The sequence below is a fragment of the Macaca thibetana genome, chromosome 19 (genome assembly GCF_024542745.1).
Source record: "Macaca thibetana thibetana isolate TM-01 chromosome 19, ASM2454274v1, whole genome shotgun sequence".
In the NCBI taxonomy this organism is placed as follows: domain Eukaryota; kingdom Metazoa; phylum Chordata; class Mammalia; order Primates; family Cercopithecidae; genus Macaca; species Macaca thibetana.
In genome coordinates this window covers 29,278,378-29,301,009 of record NC_065596.1, presented here as the reverse complement: position 1 = coordinate 29,301,009, position 22,632 = coordinate 29,278,378, and the positions used below count along the sequence as shown (strand labels likewise).

At 57.3% G+C, this 22,632-nt stretch overlaps 3 protein-coding genes across 10 annotated transcripts; 2 read left to right on the top strand and 1 right to left on the bottom strand.

The window, feature by feature from the left end:
- The first annotated feature begins 85 nt into the window (after positions 1-85).
- Positions 86-15,896, top strand: DBP (D-box binding PAR bZIP transcription factor). Of its 5 annotated transcripts, none has more exons than XM_050772475.1 (4): positions 86-787; positions 1,646-2,056; positions 3,975-4,186; positions 6,857-7,248. In XM_050772475.1, the coding sequence occupies exons 1-4, from the start codon at positions 649-651 to the stop codon at positions 7,094-7,096; spliced, it is 1,002 nt and encodes a 333-aa protein (XP_050628432.1). In that variant the 5' UTR covers positions 86-648; the 3' UTR covers positions 7,097-7,248. The 5 variants fall into 5 exon arrangements, 4 of the variants coding, with proteins under 4 accessions (XP_050628432.1, XP_050628433.1, XP_050628430.1 ...); XM_050772476.1 differs by having other exon boundaries at positions 87-787; positions 6,881-7,248; XR_007721768.1 differs by lacking the exons at positions 86-787; positions 6,857-7,248 and adding exons at positions 11,364-11,541; positions 15,589-15,896 and having other exon boundaries at positions 1,151-2,056.
- SPHK2 (sphingosine kinase 2) lies at positions 7,526-17,998 on the bottom strand. Of its 4 annotated transcripts, XM_050772421.1 has the most exons (7): positions 17,882-17,998; positions 16,924-17,070; positions 11,504-11,975; positions 10,030-10,179; positions 9,802-9,896; positions 9,593-9,708; positions 7,526-9,237 (listed from the first exon to the last, which is right to left on the bottom strand). In XM_050772421.1, the coding sequence occupies exons 2-7, from the start codon at positions 16,957-16,959 to the stop codon at positions 8,145-8,147; spliced, it is 1,962 nt and encodes a 653-aa protein (XP_050628378.1). In that variant the 5' UTR covers positions 16,960-17,070; positions 17,882-17,998; the 3' UTR covers positions 7,526-8,144. The 4 variants fall into 4 exon arrangements, with proteins under 4 accessions (XP_050628378.1, XP_050628381.1, XP_050628380.1 ...); XM_050772424.1 differs by lacking the exons at positions 16,924-17,070; positions 17,882-17,998 and adding an exon at positions 13,425-13,482; XM_050772423.1 differs by lacking the exons at positions 16,924-17,070; positions 17,882-17,998 and adding an exon at positions 13,434-13,482.
- On the top strand, positions 17,894-22,060 carry RPL18 (ribosomal protein L18). Its single transcript, XM_050772530.1, has 7 exons — positions 17,894-18,285; positions 19,532-19,618; positions 19,995-20,102; positions 20,594-20,692; positions 21,188-21,311; positions 21,444-21,513; positions 21,941-22,060. The coding sequence occupies exons 1-7, from the start codon at positions 18,283-18,285 to the stop codon at positions 22,014-22,016; spliced, it is 567 nt and encodes a 188-aa protein (XP_050628487.1). The 5' UTR covers positions 17,894-18,282; the 3' UTR covers positions 22,017-22,060.
- The last annotated feature ends 572 nt before the right edge of the window (positions 22,061-22,632 follow it).

The following is a 22,632-nucleotide window of genomic DNA, read 5'->3' as shown; positions in this document are numbered from 1 at the left end:
TGGCGTATCCAGAGGCCCCATTGGCTGTGCGTCTCAAGGGGTCGGAGACGATTGGCCTGTGTTTGCAGCCGGAGGGAGGCACGCGGCTGGGGTGCATGCCCACAGAGGCGGGCGGGGCTGGACGCGCCGGGCGGGGACCCGGAGGAGGGGCGCGCGCTGTGGCGTCGGGTGTTTTGGTTTGGATTTTTTTTCCGCGAAAGAAGTTTGCTTTGGCCACGCCTCAAGGCGGCCGCCTCCTCCTGCCCCCTCCTCCGCCCCTCCGCGCACACCTCTCGGTGCAGATTGCAAAGCGCCTTCCGTTGCGAGAGCTGCAGATTTTGCAAGAGCCAGGCTCGCCCACCTTGTAGAAGGGGCGCCTTGGGTCCCCTCTCACCCTCGGTTGCAAAGGGCCGGCCGCTTGATTTGGACACCCCCTCGCCCAGACTGCATGATCTCCCGGGACCCTTTTGAGTTGCACGTTTCTGCACCGAGGACCTCAAATTCCCGTCGCTCCTAGGATTTGCAGCGTTCTGGATACTGGAGGGTTGCAGGCTACACTCGCCCGCCCCTGGGCAGACAGTCGTCCAAACCACTGGAGTGTGCCGGTGACTGGCAGGCCAGCCCTTCGCCTCTCCATGAACCCGTGAGCCTGGGGGCAGGTGCCAGGCGATGGCGCGGCCTGTGAGCGACAGGACCCCGGCCCCTCTGCTGCTGGGCGGCCCGGTCGGGACACCCCCTGGCGGGGGAGCGCTGCTTGGGCTGCGGAGCCTTCTGCAGGGGACCAGCAAGCCCAAAGAGCCGGCCAGCTGTGAGTTCTAACCCCCATCTCACCCAGTTCGGACACCCCACCCCCTTAAGGCCTCAAATGCCGTTGGTTGGGGGGTGGGGGCCCATAGACACCTCCTGTGTGGGGGGAGTCCATCTTCCCAACCTTAATCTACTCAATTATTCGGGTGTTTAGGCCCCTAGATCCCTCAGCGCCCAGGACCCAAAAGCGGCAGCTCTGAAGCCCGTCCACCCTAAGGTCCCCAAAGTATTTCTCCCTCGGTTCACAGGAGTGTAGGCCCCAGCCTCCTCTTCCTTTGGTCCGGGAGTCTGGACCCCTGGGGTCCCAGGGAGGGGGTGTGTCGGGTGCTCACACGGTGGTGACACGGGCTTGGGCGGGGCGTCATGGGGTCACATGGAGTCTAGGGATGAGGAATGTGCCCCAGGAATAGAGCCCCTTCCTGTCCCTTACAGATGGTGGGGGAGGGGGAAGGGGGTACAGCGCGCAGGGGATGGGGTTGGGTAATTACAGTGGAATTACAGAGCTGTCATTTTTTTCTCTCACCTGCCCAACCCTCCACCTACCCTCTCCCTGCCCCCCTATTCCTGAACTTCCGTCCCTCTTTCTCTGGGTCGCTGTCTTTCTGTGTCTCAATCCCTTCCCGGCATTCTGTCCCCATCTCTGTGAATCTGTCCACCTGTCTCTGCCACCCCCGTCTCCGTTCTTTCTGGGTCTCTCTCCCACTCTGCGTCTCCGTCCCTTCATTTCCCGTCTCTCCTCTCCGACTCCCCATCCCCTCTTTCTCTGGATCTCCGCCCTGTGCCTCTCGGACTCGGGGTCTCTTCTCCCATCTCTATCTCCACCCCCCCGCCATCCCAACCCGTCTTTCCCGGCCCGCAGGTCTCCTGAAGGAAAAGGAGCGCAAGGCGGCCCTGCCCGCAGCCACAACCCCTGGGCCAGGCCTGGAGACTGCGGGCCCGGCGGATGCCCCGGCTGGGGCGGTGGTGGGCGGCGGGTCCCCGCGGGGGCGCCCGGGGCCAGTTTCCGCCCCGGGTCTGTTGGCGCCACTGCTTTGGGAGCGCACGCTGCCGTTCGGCGATGTGGAGTACGTGGACCTGGACGCCTTCCTGCTGGAGCACGGGCTCCCGCCCAGCCCGCCGCCCCCCGGTGGCCCATCGCCGGAGCCGTCGCCCGCGCGGACGCCCGCACCCTCCCCAGGGCCGGGCTCGTGCGGCTCCGCTTCCCCCCGCTCCTCTCCTGGGCACGCCCCCGCCCGGGCTGCCCTCGGGGCCGCCAGCGGCCACCGCGCAGGTGCGGCGAAGGGGGCGGGGCGGGTCCTGACGGGGCGGGGCTTGGACTCAGGGGGCGGGGCTGTGCGACGCTGGGGGCTGGGACCGTGGGACCCGGCTGCGGCCCCGAATTTTGTGTCCAGTTGTCGAGCGGTGTCGTGGGAGGGGGCCAGATTCTGTGTCTCTTAATGGGTCAGGAACTTGGTCTTCTGGCTCCATAGGGGAGGAGAGACTTGGAACCCTAAATTCCAGGAAGCCTGCCCAATGAGATTTTGTGGGTTTTTCTGTGGGACGTGGGGACAAGGGATGTGGATACTCGTGAAGCCAGAACTGGAAGTCCGGAACACCAGAGTTATTTACTGGGCAGTGGACTGACCCCAGAATCTGGGCCCATAATCGATGGAACTGGGATAGAACTGGAGCCCCTAGGTCCTTTACAGGAGCAAAGGAGGGGCGCAGAATTCTGTTTACCCAGGACATAAGAGACTGGCAGCCCAGTTCTTGGGTCCCCCAGTGGGGCGTGCTGCAGCCCCGGGTCCCAGAGTTCTTCAGAAGGGAAGACGTTAGGGATCTTGTTTCTGGATTCTCCAACTGGGGCTAGGACCAAGCTTCCTATATTCCTAGGAGAGGCGTGGGATCCCGGAATCGTGTGTACCCCAGTGGCGCGGGGCCTGGGAAGGTCCAGGAGGCCGATGCTCCCTGGAGAGCAGGGGATTGGGATCTTTGGGGGGTGAGATGTTGGAGCTAAGTGACTGGAAGAGCAAGAGGAAAGATGTTTCCCTTTGGGCATATTGAGGTCTCCAGGGACGGACTACAGTTTGGGAATTCCTGGGCACACCTGCCCCAGGTCCGACCTCCGGGCCGAACCAGGGCCCTACCCTTCCCAGCCGCACATTCCTGCGCCACGTGAGTCTCCCCTCCCTCCTCCGCGCTTCGCGCAGGCGCCTTCACGCGCGAGGGGGCGGGGCCGGGGAACGTGAGGGCGCCGATGGCAGGGGGGCCTGGGAGGGAGGCAGGAGGAGGGAAGCAGGCGTCAGCACGTGACTCGGCCCTGAACCTGTGTCCTTAGCTGGCCCCGGCTGGCTGGTGCTTAAAGGTACAGGCGCCTCCTTTCGAACCAATCTTCTGGAATCTTAGAGCAGCTTCTCCTCTTCTCTTCCCTTACTCTTCTCAGCGAGTAGCTCTTAGACTGTAACTTGAGAGCTTTTCAGTGCAGTAGATTATTTTTCTCTGGACAATCTGGGGTCTAAGCTTAGGTGGTGGATTCGGTAAGTAGGATTCAGGCTAGACTGTGCATCTGAAGTTCTGAGGTTTTAGAAGCAATAGCTCCATCGCTTCTTGGCCTTTTGGCTAAGATTAAGTGTAGAAGCAATAGCCCTGATTCATGTGCTATCTAGGGCAAGTCAGTTATGACTGGGACTCAGTTTCCTTGTTTTGTAAAGGTGGATATGGCTCCATGATCTCTAAGCATCTTTATGGCTTAGGGGAACTTTCATTTTTCTTGTTATTTTGGAGACGGAGTCTTGCTCTGTTGTCGAGGCTGGAGTGCGGTGGTGTGATCTCGGCTCACTGCAACCTCCACCTCCCGGGTTCAAGTAATTCTCCAGCCTCAGCCTCCCTAGTAGCTGGGCTTACAGGCACCCGCCACTGCACCTGGCCAATTTTCATACTTTTAGTGAAGATGAGGCTTTGCCATGTTGGCCATGCTGGTCTCAAACTCCTGACCTCAGGTGATTTGCCGCCTCGGCTTCCCAAAGTGCTAGGGTTATCGGCGTGCGAGGGAACCTTCATATTTTATATTAGGGAGATTAGTCCCTGGCCAAATTTATGCTAGATCTCAGAAGGGCTCTCCATGTGGTTATGATACCAGAGCAAGAGGTAGCTTCTGGAAACCCCTTCCCTAAAATACACACTCAGCTGACACGTGCTGTTTCTCCAAGGCCTGACCTCTCGGGACACACCCAGCCCTGTGGACCCAGACACCGTGGAGGTGCTGATGACCTTTGAACCCGACCCAGCTGATCTTGCCCTATCAAGCATTCCTGGCCATGAGACCTTTGACCCTCGAAGACACCGCTTCTCAGAGGAGGAACTTAAGCCCCAGCCAATCATGAAGAAGGCGAGGAAAATCCAGGTGCCAGAGGAGCAGAAGGTGAGCAGAGCTGGATGTGGGACATAGGCTTGGCTGGAGACATGCCCCACAGCCAGGGTGGGGCCTTTTCTCACATTCAGGCCTGGGCTTCTCACTGGGATTAGTGCTCAGCCTCTCCTGGCCTGCAGCCACGGATTAGTTCTCTTTGGCCATGGGGCACAAGGGGGCAGGAGCCTGAGGTTTATGAAGATAGTGTCAGCTGGGCGAGGGGTCTCACTCGTGTAATCCCAACACTTTGGGGGCTGAGGCAAGAGGGTCGCTTGAGCTCAGGAGTTCAAGACCAGCCTGGGCAACATGGTGAAACCCCATTTCTACAAGCTACTTGGGAGGCTGAGGTGGGAGGATTGCTTGTGCCTGGGAGGTTGAGGCTGCAGTGAGCCAAGATTGCACCACCGCACTCCAGCCTGGACTACAGAGTGAGACCTTGTCTTAAAACAAAAGACAGTGTCACTGTGGGGTGCTGACTCAGCCAGCTCTGCTAGGCCTACTTGTAGAGACTTGGAGCTTCTCCTATTACTTGGATCCAGAACCCTCAGTGGGTCAGGTCTCAGGCTCCACCAGGCACAACTGCGAAGGACAGTCTTCCTTGGCAATGGGATATCAGCCTGTGGCCTGTCTCTCCTTACTCAGCAGGCCTTTGATCTCTGATGTGGGACTTCCTTTGGAGTGATTGCCTTTGGCTAGGATGCAGATTCGGCCAGCCCCTTTAGGACTTGTTTCCTGGGCCTGGGCTTCTCACTGGTGGGAGGCTTCAGCTTCTGTTAACAGCCAGGGCCACTTTCTGATTTGGGATGATTTGAGCAGTGATTGCATCTTTGCATCCTTTTTTTTTTTTTTTTGGCCATTACTGGAGTCTTCCCTAGCAAGAGTTGCTTGGGCTTCTGTTACAAGACTTTGTCATTCCAGGCCAGGCGCGATGGCTCACGCCTTGTAATCCCAGCACTTTGGGAGGCTGAGGTGGGCGGATCACTTGAGGTCAGGAATTTGAGACCAGCCTGGCCAACATGGTGAAATCTCGCCCCTACTAAAAGTACAGACATTTTCTGGGTGCAGTGTCTCATGCTTGTAATCCCAGCACTTTGGGAGGCCGAGGCTGGTGGATCACGGGATCAGGAGACCATCCTGGCAAAGATGGTGAAACCCCGTCTCTACTAAAAATACAAAAATTAGCTGGGCATGGTGGCACGTGTCTGTAGCCCAGGTACTTGGAAGGCTGATGTAGGAGAATCGCTTGAACCTGGGAGACGGAGGTTGCAGTGAGCCGAGAGAGACTGTGCCACTGCACTCCAGCCTGGTGATAGAGCAAGACTCCATCTCAAAAACAAAAACAAACAGGCCAGGTGTGGTGGCTCATGCCTGTAATCCCAGCACTTTGGGAGGCCGAGGCGGGCAGATCACCAGGTCAGGAGATGGAGACTATCCTGGCTAACATGGTGAAACCCCGTCTCTACTAAAAATAAAAAAAATTAGCCAGGTATGGTGTCGGACACTTGTAATCCCAGCTACTCGGGAGGCTGAGGCAGGAGAATGGCGGAGGCGGAGCTTGCAGTGAACTGAGATTGTGCCATTGCATTCCAGCCTGGGCAACAAAGTGAGACACCATCTCAAAAAAAAAAAAAAAAAAAAAATTAGCCAGACACAGTAGCAGGCACCTATAATCCCAGCTACTCAGGAGGCTGAGGCAGGAGAATCGCTTGAACCTAGGAGGTGGAGGTTGCAGTGAGCCAAGATCATGCCACTGCACTCCAGCCTGAGTGACAGAGCGAGACTCCATCTCAAAAAACAAGACTTTGCCATACCCTCGTGCAAGACATAGCTACTTGAAGCAGCTAGGACGGGCCTATAAGTCAAATCTACACCAGTGGTTTCTCCTGCTAGAGGGCCCTATTGCTTGGGACTGGATTTACCCTCACAAGCAGGAACTGGGCTTTAATTAAATGGTGGAGTGGAGAGCATCTCTCTGAGCCCAGTGGTCCTTAGTTACTAAGGAGGAGTCCTCCTTAGGAACCAACTTCCAGGATGGGAGGACTTCAGGTATAATCCTCTGGGGAGGTCTCAGGATAGTCCCCTTTCCTAAGGGACAGCTCTTCTCTCAGTCAGGTCCTGGTGGGGAGGAGGCTATTCTCTGGCCTCAGTTCAAGGCCAGCAGGTCAGAGACTGGCCACAGCCATTGAAACCACTTAGACCTCACTATTGTTTGCCAAGGATGGATGAGGTTGCCTTGGCAACCAGGTCAGAAGGCTCCAGCTCTGGGAGGATTTTATGGGACACCAAACCCCATCACCAGGGCACCAAGATTTCCTTAGCAACCAAGATCTGGAAAGGCGATGTGCAGGGCAGTGCTTTTCAACGGGAGAAGCCCTCAGACCATGAAGGCCTTGTTGCTAGGGAACAAGCATCCTTAGCAAGCAGGAGCTAACTGCAGGCCCTTTATCATGTGGAGAGGGCTGGGGCCCCGCTTTGCAGAATGGAGACTTAAAGTGAGTTGCTTAAGGGTGGGGGTCTATCTCATGTCTTTACTGTTGCTAGGGGCCCAATCTCCTTAGCAACCAGGGCCCTAGAAAGGCAGACCCATGGGTATCTATCCCAGCAGAGACCTGGTATGGTTTAGGCCTCGCTGCTGTGGCTCCCTTACTCTCTCGCTGGGACCTGGGTCCCTCTGGACCTCAGTGTCCTCCCCCTTTCCTCCCCCAGGACGAGAAATATTGGAGCCGCCGGTACAAGAACAACGAGGCAGCCAAGCGGTCCCGGGACGCCCGGCGGCTCAAGGAGAACCAGATATCGGTGCGGGCGGCCTTCCTGGAGAAGGAGAACGCCCTGCTGCGGCAGGAAGTGGTGGCTGTGCGCCAGGAGCTGTCCCACTACCGCGCCGTGCTGTCTCGATACCAGGCCCAACACGGGGCCCTGTGAGGCTGCCCCACATCCCCACCTGGCGGAGCTCTCCTCCGCCTTGCTGAGACTTACGCCCTGTTCCCTCCCTGCCCTGTGGCCCACGGGCCGGCCAGCTGGGTGCCCCAGGGACGTGATAATGCAGATAAATACATTTATATTTTTAAGAAAAAGCGAACCTCCCCCCTCCCTTGCGGGGGCGGGGAGGGTCCTCTGTGTGTCCCCGGCACGTCAGGGACCCCATCCTCCCACCGCCTCCGTTAACACGATCCTGAATAAATCTTGAGAACCCCAGAGCCAGCTGTTGTGGAAGAGGAGGGCAGCTCCCTGGCATACTGGCTACAGCCCGTGGGCAGCTCCGGGCTGCCGTCCATAGAGGGCAGGCGCTGCTGGAAGTGCTGGAGTCTGAGTCCTCCCGCGGGCTGTCGGATGGAGGAAGGGCAGAAGGTCTGAGAGGAAGGAAGCGACTGCCTTTATTGCATAGACCTTTTCAATTGCTTTTTAGATTGGGGACGGAGGACGCGCATGAGACGAACAGGGGATATGAATTTCCCCGCCCCCACCCGCGGGGGGAGGAATATTAGTGCAAATCCTAGCGCCGGCCCCGGGGAACCTGCCCCTCCTGGGCTGATTGGCCAGCTAAATGGAGGCACCGGAGTGGATGGGGCGAGGCTGCGGGCCCTGAAGGGCCGAATCACTGAGGCCTACCCCAGCCAGTACATTCCAGGTCCTGTCATTGGGCGACGCGTAAAACAGGCTCCGCCCTCAGCCAGCCTGGCCGGGTAGGAGCAGGTGGCTAGCTTCAGGACTAAGCCCTGCCCCTTAAGGGCGTCCCGAGATCAGACGCCAGGCCCCGCCCTCATTGATCAGGCACTACCCTCGTGACGACGCCCACTCTCCAGCATCACGTCTGGTCCCATGAAGGCGGGCGCAATCCTGAGACGGGGCCAGGGCCCTTGCACTTGCGGGCTGCCACCACAACTCTAGCAGCCAGGCCACACCCCTAGCTCAGGCTCCGCCCCATTGGAATGTAGGCCCCGCCCCCGGCGGGTTCAAACCTCGTTGAGTTTCAGGGCTCCCGCCCTGGGCAGCCAGGAGGCCCGGTGAGCAGTGTACCGAGGCCAGGGTGCATCTGTGCCTGTAGCGGCCCATACTCCACCTGCTCCCCGTCCACCGTGAGCACGCCGCGCGGCGTGAGCGGCTCTAGGCGGAAGGCACGGGCCGCGGCGTAGCCCAGCTGCGGACAGCCCAGGCTGAACTGGCTACCACGCTCCATGGCCAGGAAAAGGCGTAGCAACGCAGCCCGCGAGATGCCGCTACGCACCCAGCACAGGTGCACCAGGCCGTCGTCGAAGCGCGCGTGCGGAGCTGCCACCAGGTCAGCGCCTAGGTGGCTGGGCGATATGGCCAACATGAGCACAAAGTCCCCCTCCAGCGTCACCCAGTCTGGGGGCAGTGGGGTGCCCAGCGGAGGCAGCAGGTGGTCAGGCAGGCCGCAGGTGGAGGCCGCTACCCGGGCATCAGGGGTGGGCGGTGGGAGCCCAGAAGATGGGGGAATTACGGGGGCCCCCTCAGTGACGGGTGAGTGTAGAGCTGTCTTGGGAGAGCCAGGAGGTGAAGACAGCAGTGGGTCCGGGGACAGTGGAGCATCCCCAGCCCCACCCCAGTCCCCAGCCAGCTCTGGGCCCCCACCGTTGAGGGACAGGATGGGCAGGGGTTCTGGTGAGCCAGGGGAGGCCAGGGCAGGTTGGGGCAGGGGCAGGGGCAGGTCAGACACAGAACGATGCAGGGGTGAGTGGGCCATGGGCGGGGCTGGGTCTGGGGTTAGGGTCAGCTCTGACTTAGCACGGGGTAGGCTATGGACAGGGGTGGGCGAGGTGGGTTCCACAGTGGCGGGGAGGTAGGAGAGGCGTCCGCGGTAGGTGTGCAGTGTGGCGAGGCCCAGCACCGTGCCCAGTGTGAAGCGGGCACTGCCCAAGGCCCTGAAGCGCTCGCTCTGGATATCCACATCTGACACGAAGCCCCAGGCCACAGACAGGAAGGAGAAACAGCGGGAGCCCGAGGCCAGCGTCACGGAGAGCAGGTCCAGTGGGTGGCCGCCACCCCGGCAGAGCAACAGTGAGCAGTTGAGCAGCAGGTCGAGGCCCAGTGCTGGCTCAAATCTTCACCGCCAGAGATGGAGAGACACACAGAAGGAGTAAATAGGGGTAGGGGAAAGAGACAGGCAGGGAAGCAGGTGGCAATGAGGCCAGGAAGGCCATGGCCCAGGCCCACCACAGCCGTGGGGCCACCTCTAGGCAATTCCTTACGGGGCCAGGTTCCCGGTCATCTCTTTCATTTGCTCCCTACAATTCACTGAGTGCCTCCCATGCCAGGCAGAGTTCTGGGCACTAGGGATACAGCTGGGAGCCAGGCAGGCTGATTTACTTGACTGTGGGTTTGCCTGAGTGAGAGATATAGGGGTCCCTATCACCCCAGGAGGGGCTCATCCCTCCCTTGGTGGTATTCTCAACCTACCCCCCGTGCTGGTTCACTGCTCCGGCCAGCGCATTGCCCGAGCCACAGGGGAGGATGCCCACAGGCATCTTCACAGCTTCTTCCCAGTCAGGGCGATCTAGGAGCCCGTTCAGCACCTGGAGGGTGGGGAGACCAGAAGCCTGGGTCCTGGTGGCAGCCTCTGCAGTGCCCCAGGGTCCAGGGTTAGGGGCAGGGTGCTCCTGCTCTACCTCATGGAGCAGCCCGTCTCCTGAGACCGTGACGATGCCATCCCACTCACTCAGGCTCAGCCCCTGGACCAGCTCCCGAGCGTGGTTCTGTCGTTCTGAAGTGGGATACCAGGCCGTTAGGAAGGCTGTCCCACCCCAGCCCCATAGCCCCAGGAGTCCCACCCACCACTTTGCTCCCTTAGGACTCAGTTGTCCCAGCCCCCAGCTCCCATTCTCACTGGCCCTTACCTGTCTGGATGAGGTTGAAGGACAGCCCAGCTTCAGAAATCATGGGAAGCACGTAGTTCTTACACCACTGCCAGGCCAAGCCCCGCCCCCCAAAGGGATTGACCAATAGAAGCAACCTGGGCGGCCGAGGTAGCAGGTCAGGGGTGATCTCTGTGGAGAGAGGTTAGGGTCTGCAGAGACCAGCGACCCAGGACCCCCACCTTGGAAACAGTCCCTTCAAACAGCCCCCTACAGAATTGGTGGAGGGCTAGCACCTGGCACCTGCTGGCTCTCATCTGGCCAGGCCTAGGTATGCAGCCCTGCCCCACCACCCAGGTGCTGAGACAAAGGCAGAGCTTAGGTGTGAAACCAAATGCCCTTTGTCCCCACTTGTGGGAGGAGGGCACGAGAGCTGTAGTTCAGAGCTGTGGTTCCCACTTTCCTCACCCCGAACACCTATCACCCAGGATCAGTTTACTTCCAGCCCTTAGGGGCCCCAGGCAGGATTAGATGCCACCTCTGAACTCCAGGGAAGCCGTAGGAGACCTCTGTTGGCACCCATCACTCTGGGTGGTGCCTGGTCCTGTCTCAGGCTGCTGCTCTCACCAGCCTGGGTGACTCATCTGTGGTCAAGACCCATGCAAAGGGGAAGAGGGCAGGAGACAGAAACATAAATCTAGCAAGAGAACAGCAGATGTAAATCACTTCTCTGTCTGCCTTTTTGTTCTGTTTTTTTGTGACAGACTTTCGCTCTTGTTGCCCAGGCTTGAGTGCAATGGTGTGATCTCGGTTCACTGTAACCTCTGCCTCCCAGATTCAAGTGATTCTCCTGCCTCAGCCTCCCAAATAGCTGAAATTACAGGTATCCGTCACCACTCCCGGCTAATTTTTGTATTTTTAGTAGAGACGGGGTTTCGCCATGTTTGCCAGGCTGGTCTCAAACTCCCGACCTCAAGTGATCCACCTGCCTCAGCCTCCCAAAGTGCTGGGATTATAGACGTGAGCCACTGCACCCGACCTCTGCCTGTGCTTTTTTTTTTTTTCTTTTGAGACAGAGTTTTGCTCTTGTTGCCCAAGCTGGAGTGCAATGGCACAATCTTGGCTCACTGCAACCTCTGCCTCCTGAGTTCAAGCAATTCTCCTGCCTCACCTTCCTATAGCTGGGATTACAGGTGTGTGGCATCACACCCAGCTAATTTTTTATATTTTCAGTAGAAACGGGGTTTCACCATGTTAGCCAGGCTGGTCTCAAACTCCTGACCTCAGGTGATCCGCCCGCCTCAACTTCCCAAAGTGCTGGGATTACAGGCGTGAGCCACCACACCCGGCCCTCTGTCTTTTTGTTCCTTCTGTAGCCCATCTCTGTGTATCACTCCTAATGGATCCAGAGAGATACATCACCCAGACACAGAAAAATAGACACAGCTGCCTATGGAGGAAATTCTGCAGAGACACCAAGGTGGCCCCAGGACAGAGCAGCTGCCCAGCGCCTCACCCCCATCCCCGGGCAGCGGCAGTCCTCGAATCAGACAGGTGAGGGCGGTGGCCCAGCGCTGGGCCTCGGCACGGTTCTCTTCGTAGGTGGTAGCCCCATCTGTCCGGAAGGTGCGGGTGGTTCTGCGCCGGCTCCCGCGCCGGCTCCGAGGGTAGGTGTAGATGCAGAAGTAGGCTGCTGAGTCTGAGGGGCTACGGCTTCGCAGGGTGCAGCAGCCTGAGACCTCGGCCAACGGGACCAGGCCACCCCGGGGCCTGGCTTCGGGTTTGGGGCGCAGCCGCTGTATGTGCAGGGCCTGCGACGTGAGGGTGAGGGCAAAGCGTGGGCCTCGGGCTGGGTAGGAGCCAAACTCGCCATGGAGGAGCGGGGTGCTGGCAGCCAGTGGCGGTGGGGGCGGGGCCATGGTCTTAGCCCTGACCAGGGTGCTCCTAGGCCTGTGGCCCCAGCTCCTGGTCAGCTCCTGTTCCGGCCTCTGTGGAAAGGGAGGAGAGAAGGAGTAAGAGTTCAGGACCCCATGGCAGGGGCAGGGGCTGTGGACAGGAGGAGACAATGAGGGGCAGTGGCAGGTGAGACAGGAGCACCAGAGACAGACAGGCTCTGACAGGTGCGGGCAGACCTTGAGGATGCAGGGCAGAGGCCAGCTGGGCAGGAAGGCCAGCATCCTGGAGGGGGCCGGAGACCCGGGCATGCAAACATTCAATCATTTATTCCCCAGTACGTATTCAGTACCCTGTATGTGCCAATCACGGTGCTAGGCCTAGCAAACACAGCAGGAAACAAAACAGCCCCAAATCCTTGCCTTCACAGGAACACATAAACAAGAGAAAGGATTAAAATATACAGGGGGTTGGGTGATGATAACGGGCTTTGGGGGAAAAGAAGGCACAGGAAGGGGAATGGATAGTGGGATTGGAATATGCAGAAACAGACATGCAAAGACTGAAAGACACACCCCCTCCATCCCCTGCCACCACATGGTGCGGAGGATAATAACAGCAAAACAATCACAAATGCAATAGCGATACGGTCTGAGAGCCAGAGAAACACTGAGAGGAGACAAACAGGGTCAATGAGGTGAAACCCAGGCTGATGAAAGATACTTAAGAGAGTAAGACTTTCTCACCCCAACAAGAAAGGCAAGACAGAGTGGAAGGGAGAGCAAATAGGAGGGGTAGGAGGCAGGCATGGGGACAGCTGGAGAGAAGGGATATGACAGAGGGACTGCGGGGTCTGAGAGGAGCCACATGCAAGCACCTGCAAGGGGCAGGGGCCAAGAGCTGGTCCCTGAGCACTGACCTGGGTGCCTGGCCGCCTGCTCTCCAGGGAGCAGGTGGGAGCACGACTGAGGTCCCTTCCCCCCAGGCCCTCTCCCTGCCCTCTGCCCGGACTTTGCCTCCTCCTCTCTTCGATCACCTTTGTTCCCCACTGCCCCGCCCAGCCACCTGCCAGTTCTGCCCCTCACATTCCCCAGACCCAGAGCGCCAGGACACCCCCTCCCCGTCCCGCCTGTGGACTCACCCTTAGGAACTACATCTGCTCCCCTACCCCCAGCGGCTCCCTCGGTCTAGGATGTCTGCCTCACCCCTAAACCTGCCCTGGCCCCATTATGGGAACCTCAAATCAGGCTCAAGCATAGAGCCCTAGATGTTCTCCAGTCTTGGGCCTGGGTCTCTGTCCCTGGGTCACTGAGACCTGGACCTGGGTCTCCATCCATTGGTCCCTAATCCGTAGGCCTGCGTGTCTGGCCCTGGTCCTCTGAGCCGCCATCCGCACCCTATTTCCAGAACTCAGTCCCAGGCCTGGGTTCAGTCCTGGCCCAGGTTTTTCATTTCCATCTCCCACCCCGGTGCCCCAGTCCCAGGCCTGCGTCCTCTTGGTCCCTCAGTCCCCTAGACTCCGGTCCCTGCCCCGACCCCCGCACCCTCCTCACACGCCGGGTCCTCCTCCAGGCGGCCCCGCAAGTCAGCACCAACAGTCCCCATCAGACCTAGGGGTGGGGGGGAGGGTGTGCATCCGCTCAGCCAATGGCCGTGCAGCCGGCCTGGGCCGCACCAATACGAGGGCTCAGGGGGTGGAGCCAGTCAGCTCGCGAGCTTGGCGCAGGGACTGGCCGCGGGAGAGGCCGAGAACTGGGCGGGGCCTCGCGCTTCGGGAGCCTGGCCGCCATCGTAGGTGAGGGCAGACGCGCAGTGGTGACGACGTCGCGGCCCCATAGACAGCGCCGTTGTCGCCATCTTTGTTAAGGGAAAGTGGGCCTGTCCCATCCATTGAATTCACAAAAGAAAGGGGCGTGAGGGAGGAGGTCTTTAGCTGCAAAGACAGAGACTCTAACACGCGTAACAAAGGCCCAGAGATCCAGACATAGAGCAAGGCAGAGACCCAGAGAGGCTGGATGAGGCAATAAGAGAGCTGGGAGGAGAGAGTGGGGAAAGTGAAAGATACGTTTATTTTCTAACAGTTACAGAGTCAGAGAGACCCAGAGAAAAGCAGAGATATAAACAAGAGACCACAACAGTGGAATTGAGAATGTGCAAGGTAAGGATACAAGAAAACCCTGAAAATGACAGACACGGAGACAGATGGAGACAGACACTTCTGGAATGGAAGCTGGGAAGGAGAGGCTCATTAATTCAGACTTATTTACCTCAGGCTCAAACCAGAATGGAAGCGCCATGAGATAAACATCTGCCCAGTGAATGACCCAGTCACATGGCAAGACAGAGACATAGAGAGATGGGGACAGTATTTCTAGGTCAAAGGTGAGGGAGGGAGAGAATATTGGAAGCCCAGGGGCTGGGAGGAACTGGGACAGAAAGTTAAGATGTTGCCAGACTCACCGAGGCAAAGACATGGCGAAAGTGAAAGAAAGGCAAGTATATATCAAGGGACCTAGAAACAGAATTGCATAGAGAGAAAGAGATATGCATTAGGAGACAAGGACAGAGCTCGCTAGAAAGTGACAAATGTAGGCTGTAGGCTGGGCGAGGTGGCTTACGTCTGTAATCCCAGCACTTTGGGAGGCTGAGGCGGGTGGATTGCGAGGTCAGGAGTCCAACATGGTGAAACCCCTGGCTCTTTTTTTTTTTTTTTTTTTGAGATGTAGTCTGGCTCTGTCACCAGGTTGGAGTGCAGTGGCGCGATCTCAGCTCACTGCAACCTCCGCCTCCGTGGTTCAAGCGATTCTTCTGCCTCAGCCTCCGGAGTAGCTGTGACTACAGGCACATGCCACCACATCCGGCTAGTTTTTTATATTTTTAGCAGAGACGGGGTTTCACCGTGTTAGCCAGGATGGTCTTGATCTCCTGACCTCGTGATCTGCCCGCCTCGGGCTCCCAAAGTGCTGGGATTACAGGCGTTGAGTCACCACACTGGGCTGAAACCCCCGTCTCTACTAAAAATACAAAAATGAGCCAGGCGTGGTGGCAGGCGCCTGTAATCCCAGCTACTCAGGAGGCTGAGGCAGGAGAACTGCTTGAACCCAAGAGGTGGAGGTTACAGTGAGCCGAGATCGTTCTACTGCACTGCAGCCTGGGTGACAGAGCAAGACTCTGTCTCAAAAAAAAAAAAGATAAATATAGGAAGAAGTTTGCTTATCGTCAAATCATGTACCTAGCATCCAACCCACAGCAGCAATGGCACCAGATAGTATGTGCCAAGGAATGACACGGAGAGAAAGGGGGACAGAAACCCAGTAAGACTGAGACAGGGGGCACAGCAACTGAGCTTGGGGCCCTGGGAGAAGGAAAGGCAGAGACACGGAGCAAAGAGGCTGAGATTCAAACACAGAGCCTAAGTCACAAAGACGAGAGGACAGGGAGGAGGAAAAGGCGAAAGGACCCGGCAGCTCACACAGACTTGCTGTGTGGCTGCTGGGAAGCCCCTGAATTCTTGGCCTCAGCTGTCCTGTCTGGGACATGGGAAGAAAGCTATTCACACTGAAACAGGAATTAAAAGAAATTAAAGAATGTGTAAGCAAAAACTCAGTTGTATGTAAAAAACCCAGTTCCCCCTGAGAAAGAGAAAGAGGTCAAGTCCTGCCTGTTTTTCTGTCTGTGGCTAATGAGCCTTATCTCTCCCTTTCCCAGGCATTGTGAAGACCCTGTTTCTCTAGCTGTGCAGCTGCAAGATCACTAGACAGATAAACTCAAGTCGTAAAACATGTTTTTCCTTGAAATGCAAGAAATAATGTAATGTATGACTCAATTGAATAACTCTTTGTTTCTCTCTTCTCTAACATGCTTCCCCGTGCACAGATATCCCCCAGCCCCACAAAATGCTTAAAAGCTAACCTGACTCTTTGTTCGGGGCTCAGTCTTTGTTTGGATGTTAATCTGACCGGGTCGGTGCACCTAAATAATAAATAATAAGTATCCTCCTCAACCCCTCGGTCTCTCTGATTCCTGAATTATCCCACTGCAACACCTGCCTGGAGAGAAGGTCTGAGATCACTTATAGAAGGGCTTCCGGGCTGGGCGCGGTGGCTCATGCCTGTAAGCTCAACACTTTGAGAGACTGAGGTGGGAGGATCCCTTGAGCCCAGGAGTTCAAGACCAGCCTAGGCAACAGAGACCCAGTCTCCAGAAAAAATAAAAAAATTAGCCGGGTGCAGTGACTCATGCCTGTAATCCCAGCACTTTGGGAGGCCGAGGCGGGTGTATCACCTGAGGTCAGGAGTTTGAGACCAGCCTGACCAACATAGAGAAACCTCGTCTCTAGGAAAAATACAAAAGTAGCTGGGCATGGCGGTGCATGTGTGTAATCCCAGCTACTTGGGAGGTTGAGGCAGGAGAACTGCCTGAACCCAGGAGGTGGAGGTTGCAGTGAGCCGAGATCGTGCCATTTCACTCCAGCCTGGGCAGCAAGAGTGAAACTCCGCCTCAAAATAAAATAAAATAAAATAAAATAAATAAAAATTAAAAAATTAGCCAGGCATGGTGGAGGCTACTTGGGAAGCTGAGGTGGGAAGATCACTTAAGCCCAGGAGGTTGCAGCTGCAGTAGGCTGTGATTGCGCCACTGCATTCCAGCCTGGGCAAGAGTGAGACCCTATTTTTTCTCACTCTGCCGCCCAGGCTGGAGTGCAGCGCGATCTCAGCTTACTGCAACCTCTGCCTCCCGGGTTCAAACGATTCTCCTGCCTCAGCCTCCTGAGTAGCTGGGATTACAGGCGCACACCACCATGCCCGGCTAACTTTTGTATTTTTAGTAGAGACGGGGTTTCACCATGTTGGCCAGGCTGAGCTCGAACTCCTGGCCTCAGGTGATCCGCAGGCCTTGGCCTCCCAGAGTGCTGGGATTACAAGCGTGAGCTACCACGCCCGGCCTCCAATCTTTTTTTAAAAAAAAAAAAAAAGAAGAAGAAAAGCTTTGGATTTTGTCTTTCCACAGTATGAGGATCTTGGCTTTTAGATGGTCCCTTACCTGGTCCTGCTCCTCTGCTTCAAGGAGTCCATTCATCTGCTGGTCCTCTGCTCTGTTACATCAATGGGGCCCTGGGCCTGGGTCTTAAGCCATAGTAGGCTGGTAGTAGCAAGGAGTCAGGTCTCACTTCAGCTCTGACCTTCAGCTCTGTGGAGGAGATGTGAGTGAGGAGCAGCATTGAGAGTCGACTGCAGGAGGCCCTTCCAGGCTCAATGTGCCAAGAGACAGGGGCCTCCCTGCGGGGGGTGCCGGGGAAGAGTAGGTAAGTCATTTTAATCACTGCCCCAGCCAGTCCATCTGGTTGCACACAATATGTATGCTATAATAGGAGTGAAGGCTAATTTTTATTGAGCACTTATTATGTGCAAAACACTGACCTCAGCAGTTTTATTAACTTTCATAATCCTGGAAAACCTCCTGTGTGCCAGGCCTGTTGTCATCCCCTTTTTGTCCATAAGGAGAGCAAGGCCCAGAGAAGTTAAGTGATTTTCCCAAGCTCACAGAAAGGTTAAGTGACTTGCCCAAGGTCACCCCATTAGTACCTAGCAGAGCCAGGATTTGAATTTGATTACAGCCTTGCAAGGCCCCATCTCACCATCTTTCTTTGCCTCTACTTCTCCCTGGGTCTCCTTCCTACCCTTTGGGCCTCCATTCCCCCCACCCCCAAGCCACGGGGCCTCCCACTTTCTAGGTCTCTTTCTATGTCAGCAAAGGGCCATGTGGGGGCCGGGGGAGAAGGAGAAGCGGAACTCAAAGGATGGGAATACAGGATGCTATAGATTGAGGTGCAGCAAGATCATCTCGGGTTAGACCTTAAGTAGGACTTCCCAAGCAGCGGCTGCGCCTACGAAGTGTAGCGGGAGATAAGGGAGAAGTGAACCTGATAAGGAAACGCCCGAAGCGTGGGGTCAGAGGTTTCCAGATGCCCCGACTAGCCCTGCCAGCCCCGCCTCCTCACCTCCAACACTCGGCCCGCCGGGTCCTCCGCGAGCCACTGAGAGGCCGTCGGCGTCGGGCCAGAGCGTCACAGCGCGACGCGTCGTGCTAGCTCCACACATCTCGCTCCTAGATCCCTTTCTTCCGGAAAACTATCGAGAACACGGCCCGGGTAGGGCCAGAGAGGCCCCCGACGTGCTGGCCCTTCCCTCTTGGACGTTGCGCTTGTTCCTCTGCTCTATGCTCTCTGAGGTTGTCGCCTGACTAGTCAGTCGTCCAACTCACCACAGAGAAGTCCGGATCGTGGTAGAGCGCCGCGTCGCACCCATGTGACGTCACGGCGGCGCCACTCGCTGGAGGCTTTCCCCGCCCACCCGGGTACTGTTCTCTCTTTCCGGACCTGGCCGAGCAGGAGGCGCCATCATGGTGAGCCCGCTTTGCGGCGTTCGGGGCTGGGCAATCCGCTGCCATCCGCTGTAGTCGCGGCCTAGGGGCACGCTGGAGGGCGGCAGGGGGTCTGCGGCTGCCTGGAGGGGGCAACTCCCGATACTGGGGGCGTACTCTGGGGGCCAGGAGAGCAGGGATGGGTCAGAGTCATAGCCGACCGCCCCCATTGAGTAGGTGACCAAGTTGAGGTGCTCGGAGGCTGATATGACTGGGTTTACAAAGCTAGGAAGTGGCGGAGCCAGGATTCCGACGCAGGTGGCTGGCTGGACCCGCAGCCGCTCTTAGTTACTTGGCTTTGCTGCTTCTATCCGGACCTGTCACTTTGTAGTACGAAAAGTCGGGTGGGAGGATCAATTTGGGGACCAGGGAGGCCTCTGAGTCTCAGGTCCCTTCCCACCTTGTGATGGTTTTTGAGCCTTTGCCCCAGTGTGACTGTTCGTTATGTACACAATAATCCCATCTGACAAGTTTGCGAATTTGGGAATAATAAACTCACAGGAAATTCTCACCACGGGGTCTTGCACACAGTGCTGAGTAAGTGGAACTATTAAAACTTAAATAGTTCTCAATGATTGCGAACAAAGTCTGAAAAAACTTCAGTTACTCAGAAAGGCAGCAGGGAGGTAAGAGCCTTTCGAGGTGGCTCAAACCTGTTATCCTAGCCTTTAGGGAGGCCGAGGCTGGAGGATTCCTTGCCCAGGAGATCAAGACCAGCCTGGCCAATATAGTGAGACCCTGTTTCCACTTCAAAAACAATTTCTTAAAAAGACAGTACTTGGTAAGGGTTGTTGGATTGACTGATGTTGTAGGAGAGGTGGTTCTGGTAGTATTGCTCGGTTCTGAATAAGGATTCGTTTCCATCATTACTGCCATTGGTTCGATATTTTTGGTTATCCTGCAGGTGTGGGAGCCAGTTTTGAGAACTTAACATTGTTGCAAAATACAAGTTGTAAAGAATTAACCTTTTTATATAAAGTTAACATGGCTGCTGTGTTACGCTGTTTTGTTTTCGGGGTTCTGTGTGCCATGGGCTGAAGGCAATGTAAGTAGCCCCTTTTTACAGAGGGGTCGGTGGCAGCCCAGAGGTCTCCTTGTGGTGGGCCTGGGATTTGAGCTGGTGTGTTCAGAGCTGGACCTGGGGCCCAGCTCTCAAGTTTCAGAAATAAGTAATAATTGGCCATGGTTGGGGGTAACTGGGTCCATGGTTGCCTCTTCACCCCCGCAGGGAGTTGACATCCGCCACAACAAGGACCGAAAGGTTCGGCGCAAGGAGCCCAAGAGCCAGGATATCTACCTGAGGCTGTTGGTCAAGGTGAGGCTGGGCCCTGAGAGGTCTTTGGGGAGGGTCACCCCAGGTCTGTGACTTGCAGATCCTCCATTCTAGTGCTGGCACCAGGCTCCTCCCTGGGGCCTGCAGGGCAGGCTTGCGTCTCTGGTTCTGTCCCAGGGCCTCCTGCATTTGTGTTTTCAGCCTCTAGGCTGTGTACAGCTTGGCTTGGGAGTGGAGCTGGGATTTTCTAGGTCCTTGGCCAGGAAGGACCTGGGCCAGCTTTCTCCCTCTAGGTTGCTGGGTTGGGGGAAAGGGATAAAGATTCTTCTAGTCCAAATCATCATGTGTTTGCCCCTTCACTGGAAGGCTGCAGGGGAGCCAGCTGTCCCAGCTTCTCTCTCTCTTCCCGTCCCTCCAGTTGTACAGGTTTCTGGCCAGAAGAACCAATTCCACATTCAACCAGGTTGTGCTGAAGAGGTTGTTTATGAGTCGCACCAACCGGCCTCCTCTGTCCCTTTCTCGGATGGTGAGTGGCTGGCCAGAGAGCACGGTGGACCTGGGAGCCACTGGGTCTTGTCTGTCTGGAAAGGAGGGAGGACTTCGAGCTCTGGGAGCAACCGGGGCATCACGGGTTTGTCTCAGCCAGCCACGAGCGGAGAGCTTGGACTGTTGGTTGGAACTGAGTGTTCATGGGCAGCGGGCGAGGCTCCTGGGCCGCTTCTCCTTATTGTGAGGTGGAGGTGTCCTGATGGCTTCAGGAGATTCCCCCAAGGCCCCAAGTCATAACTGAGTTTTATGTCAAAGGCCCTGCTGAGGGAGGCCCTGTTGGACAGTCTGCATTGTTTTTATCTAGAGCTTTCCCCAGTGGGACCTGAGGGAGGCCTGTGGGGTTTAAGGGGTGTGGTGTGAGTCGGGGGTCCCGTTAGAGGGCACGGCTGCCCTGGTCTGGGGATGCCTGAAACGGAGCTGGATGTAAACACCAAAAGGACTTACGACGTGCATCCTCCCCACCCCAAGATCCGGAAGATGAAGCTTCCTGGCCGGGAAAACAAAACGGCCGTGGTTGTGGGGACCATAACGGACGACGTGCGGGTTCAGGAGGTGCCCAAACTGAAGGTGAGTGGCGGGGGCGGGCACACCCATCAGACCCGTGCGGTGCTGTGCTCGTCCTTCCTCAGTCTTGCCCCCTCTGCTGAGGCAAGCATCCTGCCTGTCCGAGTGGCTTTGAGGGTTGGAGTGGGTCGTCTCTGGGGTTATTGATGGTGGGGTCCCCTGGGCAGGCTTCTTCTGGGGCAGGTTGTAAACTGTTAGTGCTGGCCCCTAGAGCCAGACAGCCTGGGCTCAAGTCTAGACTCCTTTGTCACCTCTGAACAGGTCTTTTTTTGGCCCAGCTTCCTTGCTATTATTTCTAGCGTAACACTAGGGATGCACTGTTAAAAGTTCTTGAAGATAAAGTGTTGAGAACAGCTGCTCTCAGCCCGGGGTGCTCCAGGTAATAAATGATGGTGTTGGTTTCCAGGGCTCTGCTGCGCTGAGGCAGTGGAGGGTGAGTCCCTGCAGCCCCTGGGTGACCACATGGGTCTGACTCGCCAGCCTTGTTCTCTCCACCAGGTATGTGCACTGCGCGTAACCAGCCGGGCCCGCAGCCGCATCCTCAGGGCAGGGGGCAAGATCCTCACTTTCGACCAGCTGGCCCTGGACTCCCCCAAGGGCTGCGGCACTGTTCTGCTCTCCGGTGAGTGATGCCTAGTCGACGGGGTTGGAGTGAGCTGTGTGGCTACTGGCAGCCTTCACTCTCCTGGATCTGGGAGGCCAAAAGCTGGGCGCCAGATCCCTGTCTCAGCTGGTTCTCCTTCCCCTTCCCTAGGTCCTCGCAAGGGCCGAGAGGTGTACCGGCATTTCGGCAAGGCCCCAGGAACCCCGCACAGCCACACCAAGTGAGTATCAGGCCCCCAGCTCTGCCCTCTACCCAGACTCAACCTGCAGAGCCGGGCCTGGCCACACTTGGGCTGCTTCTCCTGTCCCTGGTATCAGCCAGCCCCAGGCCTTCTGCAACTCTCAGCTGCCTCATCTCGCCTGCTTTTCCCTTCAACACTTTGCTTGGAGCTCTGTTTTCCTGGGCCTGAGCTGGCATCTCCTGGGGAGCATGAGGTTCACCGGCCTCTGCTGCCTGGGCTGGGGCCCTGCAGGTGGTGGGACAGGTGCTTCCGTAGCCCCTCCTGGCTCCTTGGCTTCCCACTCTGCCAAGCTTTTCCAGCAGCCACTGACTCTCCTGGGGCTGAATGTGACATGCGTGTGGGGTTCCTGTGCCACTCCATGATGGCTTCCTGTAAGAGGGCCCCCCTCTCTCTTCTCTCCCCACAGACCCTACGTCCGCTCCAAGGGCCGGAAGTTCGAGCGTGCCAGAGGCCGACGGGCCAGTCGAGGCTACAAAAACTAACCTTGGATCCTACCCTCTTATTAAAAAGATTTTGAATGCTGACAGTCCTGTGTGTGTGTTATTGGGGGACGGGTTGGGGGGTTGGCGCCTGCAGGTGAGAATGCTTTTGGTTTGGGGTCAGGGACGCCATGCCAGCGAAGACCAGCCCTCCTCCTGCCCCCACTGCCCCGGAAGCTCCCTGCCCCCTAGGGTCTGAGCCCTGCCTCCTTCCCAACAGCCAGGTGGCAGGTGTTCCCACACCTGCTTCCTTGGGTCAGCCACGCCCGCCCCTCTTAAAGGATCCTGTGCCCCTCCCTGGCGCTGGGATGGCGGGCGGGGTGTGGACCGGGAAGTGCAGGGTGCAGGCAGGCAGGGCTGCGGGGAGGGAGCGGCTGCCTGGAAACAGGTGAGGTGATCTCAACTCCCCACGCCGCGACCGGGAAGCCTGGGTCTGAAGGGGCGTTCACCCCGAGTGAGGACAGGTAAAGAAAGTGTGTGAGCTGGACCTCTCCTGGTGGCCTGTGGGGGCCCTCCTGTGTTTACACAAGGGGTAGGGCTCCCCGGATTCCAGGTGGAGGCCTGAGGACAGGCCAGAGGCCAGGAAGTGCCGGAGAACCACAGCCGTGTCCTCGGAAAA

What these genes read in the sequence shown, in the direction of transcription:
- SPHK2 (XM_050772421.1), bottom strand. Translation starts at nt 16,959, where the DNA reads ATGAATGGACTCCTTGAAGCAGAGGAGCAGGACCAG. An exon ending in AAGCAGAGGAGCAGGACCAG is followed by an intron (nt 11,976 to 16,923) that starts GTAAGGGACCAT and finishes CCCTTTCCACAG; the next exon opens with AGGCCGGAACAGGAGCTGAC. An exon ending in GCCGCTGCCCGGGGATGGGG is followed by an intron (nt 10,180 to 11,503) that starts GTGAGGCGCTGG and finishes CTCTCTCCACAG; the next exon opens with AGATCACCCCTGACCTGCTA.
- DBP (XM_050772473.1), top strand. Translation starts at nt 1,180, where the DNA reads ATGTGCCCCAGGAATAGAGCCCCTTCCTGTCCCTTACAGATGGTGGGG. An exon ending in CGCCAGCGGCCACCGCGCAG is followed by an intron (nt 2,057 to 3,974) that starts GTGCGGCGAAGG and finishes TGTTTCTCCAAG; the next exon opens with GCCTGACCTCTCGGGACACA. An exon ending in AGGTGCCAGAGGAGCAGAAG is followed by an intron (nt 4,187 to 6,856) that starts GTGAGCAGAGCT and finishes TCTGGACCTCAG; the next exon opens with TGTCCTCCCCCTTTCCTCCC.
- RPL18 (XM_050772530.1), top strand. An exon ending in CTCTGTCCCTTTCTCGGATG is followed by an intron (nt 20,103 to 20,593) that starts GTGAGTGGCTGG and finishes CCCCACCCCAAG; the next exon opens with ATCCGGAAGATGAAGCTTCC. An exon ending in ACCCCGCACAGCCACACCAA is followed by an intron (nt 21,514 to 21,940) that starts GTGAGTATCAGG and finishes CTCTCCCCACAG; the next exon opens with ACCCTACGTCCGCTCCAAGG.